Source organism: Sinocyclocheilus rhinocerous, unplaced genomic scaffold (assembly GCF_001515625.1).
Source record: "Sinocyclocheilus rhinocerous isolate Xijiao unplaced genomic scaffold, SAMN03320098_v1.1 scaffold6193, whole genome shotgun sequence".
Taxonomy (NCBI): domain Eukaryota; kingdom Metazoa; phylum Chordata; class Actinopteri; order Cypriniformes; family Cyprinidae; genus Sinocyclocheilus; species Sinocyclocheilus rhinocerous.
The window spans coordinates 105,011-111,249 of NW_015641664.1; the positions used below are offsets into that span (position 1 = coordinate 105,011).

At 36.6% G+C, this 6,239-nt stretch overlaps 1 protein-coding gene across 1 annotated transcript; it reads right to left on the minus strand.

The window, feature by feature from the left end:
• Positions 1 to 2,958: 2,958 nt before the first annotated feature.
• Positions 2,959 to 4,574, minus strand: LOC107755273 (probable G-protein coupled receptor 160; the record flags this gene model as incomplete). Its single annotated transcript, XM_016572019.1, has 1 exon — positions 2,959 to 4,574. A coding segment is annotated over one exon (1,046 nt), but the record flags the coding sequence as incomplete, so codon positions are not given.
• Between the last annotated feature and the right edge of the window lie 1,665 nt (positions 4,575 to 6,239).

A 6,239-nucleotide genomic window follows, 5' to 3' on the forward strand; every position in this document is an offset into this window, starting at 1 on the left:
AACGCTTTATAAGTTGCGAAATTAAAATGAAAATGTATAACATAAATTGATTTGATATGTGTAACATGTTCAAGCAGAAATGGTAGCAAAATGATCATTTAAATGCTATTTGTCCTAAATGCATTTAGACTAACAGTTAGAACACTTAGGATTGCATTTTTATCATGACGCCGTGGGATATTTGTAGCACAATTCAATTTGAAAATGCATTCCGAGCTGACCACGCCCACCCTCCGTCAATTATTGCTTCAAGGCAGGGATTGGCGGAAGCGTGTTACGTTTGGATAGTTTGAAACATGGCGGCTGGAGATCTGATAAGATCATTGAATTCACTGGCAGATGAAGTGGAGCATGAACAGAGAAATATATGAAGCGTATTCCATGCTAAAATCAAACGTTCGAACGACCGACCGATCGAAGTCTATCCGAACGTCTTGAGCTTTGAGCGTCACACTGCGGGTGACCCACGTGACGCCAGCGTCTTGAAATTAGCTGGTTTTTAAACATTTAAGGAGCCAAGCTGCTGTGTAAAGACTATAAATGGACATTACAAGCATTACAATAATGATATTTTATACCTAAAATAATACTCAACCATTTCCTGCATCCTGCTGTACTTCCCTGAATAAGTCTTTAAAGGTGTTGTAGGCTAATAAGTCGTTCTGAGTAATAAATTGAAAAAGCTCCCACCTGTATATGACTAAACAAAATAACATGTAGTTTTTTCTCTTTTTTCCTAAAAATCTTTTCTCGGGTCTTAAGAGGTGAAAGTGGGGGTCAATTTTTGGATGGCTGAAATGCAGAAATGTGAAGATTATTATTGTATGAAAGAACCACTTACATTATTATTTGTTTGGTTAAATTTTAGAAAAGTATTTATAAAAAAATATTTGAGCTATAAAGATGCTCTTGTTAATTTTACAGTCATTTTAGGATTTTTGGTGTTATGATGTAAAACTGTAAAATTGGATATAACGTTGCACACTAAAATAATATTGTATACACGCATCTTGAGGCTATATGATTGAAACAGTATTTTAACTGATTGGCCCCCCATTTACTTCCATTGTGTGCCTCACTATGACCCAGAAAAGAAAAATTTGTATTAATACGTTACCAGTGGTTATACATTAATTTTGTTTGATTAGAATTACAAAAACACTTTCAAAAGCCAAATAGGGCTGGCTCGATACCACATTTTTAGAACCGATCCCGATCCGATACCAGAAATTCTGAGTGAACCGTTATGTATAACTTGAATTTAACGACTTAAATATTCATCTGTACCTCACATTATATGGTCAGAAATTTTTTTTTTCATGTCTTTACATTGTTTAGAGCATTAAAAAAAATGTAAAAAATGATATTTCATTCATAAGTTATGCTATGTCCTCGGTAGAGGACATCGGGACTCAATTAAAAAAATACAAATAAAAAGACATGAATGAACATAGGCAAAAACAATAGATTTTTTAAAATCACCAATACATTTTTAGTTTTCAGGATTTTTTTTTTACCAAACTTTGTATAAAGATGATTCTCAACTATGTTATAACAGAATGATTTGATATACCATTTTTCTTTCTGCAAAATGCGTGTAAAATGGCCATAAACGGGTTTTCTCATTATATACAATGTATCTATAAACTAAATCTAATTTGCATATTAATGTGTTTTTGGGGCAACGTAATGAAAAAAGAAGTGTAATAATGGGAGTAATATTTGACAAGATTTTCATAATAATATATAATATTTCATAGAATATTGAAACATAATTTCTTTCCCTATTCATTTGTTATGTCTCCCAATGTGCTAATAAACATGCTTTTAGTCCCAGTGTCCTCCTATGAGGACATGTTTGAAATCAACATCCTGTTTCGTAACAGAAAGTCATATTTTGATTTGAAACCCCATAACATTCTCCTGAGATGTTGATTTATGAAATACACCAAAATATAATGTCCTCATATGAGGTCACAGGGTCTCAGGAGGTTAAGGAAAGAAGGAAATTTTTTTATTTCTTTCTATTAAATAAAAACCGCAAATTCTGAAACAAATTTTTGTGATAATATTACACCACATATGATATTGATTGAGCTCAATTTGTGCTGTACCCAACACTCCTTTAATGTATTAATAGATTACCAGTAGTTACACATTGATTTTGATTGACATGAATTACAAAAACACTTTCAAAAGCCAAATCATCATTATTCCCAAAGGATGGTTTATAAATAACATACTGCTATTAGATATAGCTTTACGGAGCTTATTGCTCAAACAGATTCAGTTTTATAGACAAAAAACGTAGATTATTACAAATTCTGATTATGTGTCTGACTTGCATTTAAGCAAAAGACACTCTGGCAGTTTTACAGATGAACAATAAAACACTGACAATCAGACTTCATTCATATTTAAAGGGCTTGCACATTTAAAACAGCAGACAAAATTGCAGAGAAGCTCTGCACAGAAAACAGAGTAACATAAAATTACCTCAGGTATCCAGTGCTGGTTTCGACAACATTGTCTTACCTCCTTTAAAGTTGCCGTACAAAAGACAGCATATTGTTTTATTTCACTACATTGACTGCGTTAGCTAAATTCACTGTTAGAGATCAGATAGATTACATTAGCTACATTCACTGTCGCGCTCGAAACACAGCATGCTACAAGAACAGCAAAACCTGAAAACCCCAAAGCATCTGTTCTTCCTTTTTTTGCGAAACGTAAGCAGCAGCAGGTCACCTACGTCCACTTTCATTGATTTGAAACTCAGCGCACAAGCTTACAATAAACAGACCATTGTCATTCACTGGTGTGGACACAAATATAGTTATCATTGTAGTTATAGTTATCGTTATCGCTCGGTGTGAACGTGCCTTACAAACATACATAACACAAATATTAAAAATAGTCAAATGTTTATATGAAATGAAATTTAAGTATTTTAGACGTTTCTCTTGATTTATTTGGCATGTTGGATTTGTTTTCATTTAGCTTATAGCAGTGCATTCTGGGATTGCATCCGTTGTGAAGTTTACTTGTGATAGTGGCTTAGAATTAGATTTTTAAATGAGGCGTCTTAGAAAGTAGCACCATTTTTCTGCCTAAATTCTGCTAAAGTATTTTGCATAGATCTTACTGTGAATGATCCATGTGTGCATTTCATTGTTTTTAAACTTTTTTTGACCTAGTCATAATGTTTAATCAAAATGACTTCTCTTTGGTGATGTATGCCGGACATCTCCATTCATTTAGTCTTCTTAAATAAACCCTTCACTCATTTTTGAGTGAACACCCACATGTCAAAATTCAATCATTGGATAGAGGCAAGTCTTCATTCTACATTTTTCCCCAGTAATTCTGTTACATCACACAAAAGAAAATATCTGTCACTACTTCTGCTTCATTGTGACTTATAGCCAAGGAGCTCACAATGTTTGTAACACCGCTATAGATTTGAACTTGCTCATAACATGTATGATTGCAAGACAGAGTATCATGTCAGCCTTCAAATGTTTTAGGCTAGATCTCTCGAAAAGTCATAGCAGGCTTGTGAACCGTTATGTATAATCTCGTAGTAAGGTTTGCGTCCACAGTTGGTGAAGTTCCTTTGCTCAAGTGCCAGTAGATGTTCCACAAACAAGTGTCGTCTGGGAATTTTCCTAAAGGTCCACTCCCATCACTCCTAAACCAAAAGGCAATGCCAACCAGTACACTGTTGGTGCAGGCCATCCACAGAAGATTGACACTGGCATAAGCTGGCACCACAAAGCCCACCAAGGCACATACCAAACACATCAAAAGGTAGGGCATCCAGTTCAAAGCAAATCCTAGAGTCAGACTGACAAATAGAGGAGGGGAACTTTCTTGAATTTCAGAATTGCCACATCCCCCAACCTGACTGTACAGGGAGATTTGATCTTTCTCTGCCAGTTTATTGGCTCTTCTGATCCAACCAATCATCTTCTTAAAATAAAGCAGTAGTATGAGGACCACTGCAATAGATAACTGCATACTAAATTGAAACACTACACTAGATCCATGAACGCGACACACCAGGACTCTCACGTTGTCTTTGTAAATCTCCATAGGTTGCGTGTCCGTGTAGTTGTAGGTGTAACCGCACGCTAATGTCCACATAAGCACAACCACAATGCAGTAACTTACAGCCCTGCGCTGAGAGCTTGAGTTAACGTCTAGGTATGGGTAGCTGGCATAGTCAAGCGCCCCAGCGATGAGTATGGGTAGAGGAAGCAGGGCGTAGACAGCCGATCCATGCGCCAGGATGAAGCACATCGAGGTGGAGGTGGGAAGGTGTTCTTTGAAGAGCCACGCGCTGGTGACAGCACTGACCAGCAGCATGTCTGCCACGTACATAGAGATGCTGCAGAGCCCCAGGAGTGACCTGAGAATGCTGTGCCTCCAGAAAGACAGAACTAATGTGTTCAGAGCTACTTTGGAGCACAGAATGAGCAGGTACTGCAGGGTCTCATCATGGGGAAAGTCCTCATTTATTCCCGGGGACCAGATGACAGCCATCATGATCGCTGATGGTGTTATCCTTTGGTCTCAATTTACTCTGAAAACACAAAAACAGATTGGTCAGAGTTAATAAAATACACCTCCCATTGTTAGTGACACTAAGCATATGTTTTGAGTGTAAAATTCATCATATGGATAGTGGACCAATATAAAATTACGGTTTAGACAGCATGATTATTAAAGGGATAGTTTGCCCAAAAATGAAAATTACCCCATGATTTAATCACCCTCAAGCCATCCTAGGTGTATATGACTTTCTTCTTTCATTTAAATGCAATCGGAGTTATATAAAAAAGGGGTCATGAACTGAGAAATCAAATTTCCATTGATCTTTTGACATATAACAGGTCAATGTACTATAAAAACATCCTGTAAGTTTCAAAACTCAAAACTTTCTCGTTAGTTTAAAAACCGCTTTTATTGAAACCAAGCTCAGAAAACCACTCGTTTTGGAATGTGCCACTTTATGACATAATAGTGTGGCTAAGCACCGCCTCCAAGAGAAGATCAACACCTGCGCATTTGCGACTGAAAACTACTGCGTGCGACTATGAAATAATATTAAATTACCCATTCATAAAGACAGTCATGTACTTCGTTCCTGAATGAATCAGCTGTTCGAACTAATCAATTGAATGATCACTTTAAGGATTCAAATATCACCTCGTAATGGGAAGGTTAATTTTTTATCAGAATTTATTACTGATTAGAAGGTGCTCCTAAATTTTTGACCGTTCTCCTAAATCTTTTAAATTAGGAGCACAAGCGCTCCTAAAAAGAAAAGTAAGCGTAGAGCCCTGCTGCTTCTACATCTCTGCCTCTTTAGCCCCGCCCACTGATACACACTTGTAGTAGGAGAGAAAATACTAGAGAGACGCAAACACAGGATTACTCCAGAACCATACAGACGACATGGCTTGCTTAGTTGGGGACACTTCATTTCCAGCGATATCGTTGACTTGATTGCACAGATACTATTTAAACTTATTTAAGCTGGATGATGACATCACTGAATTCAATGATGACAAAGACTATAGTGAAAAATTTGTATGTCACTCGTATAGTTTTGAATGGGGGGAAAATGCAACGCTCAATATGGCCGCTCTATCGAACGAAGCCACGCCTTCTGAGGAAAAGAGCCAATCGCTAATCGGTAAAGTCAGTGCGTCACTGCATCTGCATCTGAAACAGTCAGAGTTCTGAGACGTGAGCTCAGGACTGCACATGCGCACTGGCTTGTCTAGCCTGAAAAATACGCTTTTTTGACACTATTTGAGCAAAAGAAACAACACTTATGAGACTTCATATGAAATTTAATCTTAAGCTTGGCGAACAGCTTTGAAGAATTTTATGTTACCCCATTCAAAGAAATAGGAGCTGCACTTGCATGCCCCAAGAGGCGTTTCAAAGATGGCCGCTGAGTGAAATGGCTTTTCTTAAATGAACTTTGTTCTGTTTGCACCTATATCTTTATTTGTGCATCTTTAAAGTACATGATTGTTAGTTAATAAGCGGAGATGTTGTGTTTAGGACACGCTTCAACAACATATTTGCAATGTGCATCTTTGTCCTTATTTTTAATCTTTATTGTTAATCCTTAAATGTATATTGATGAGAAATGTGATTTATATAATTAAAAATGTGTATAGGCTAATTTAATTAAGTAATGTTCTACAGTTTTAATCGCTTTT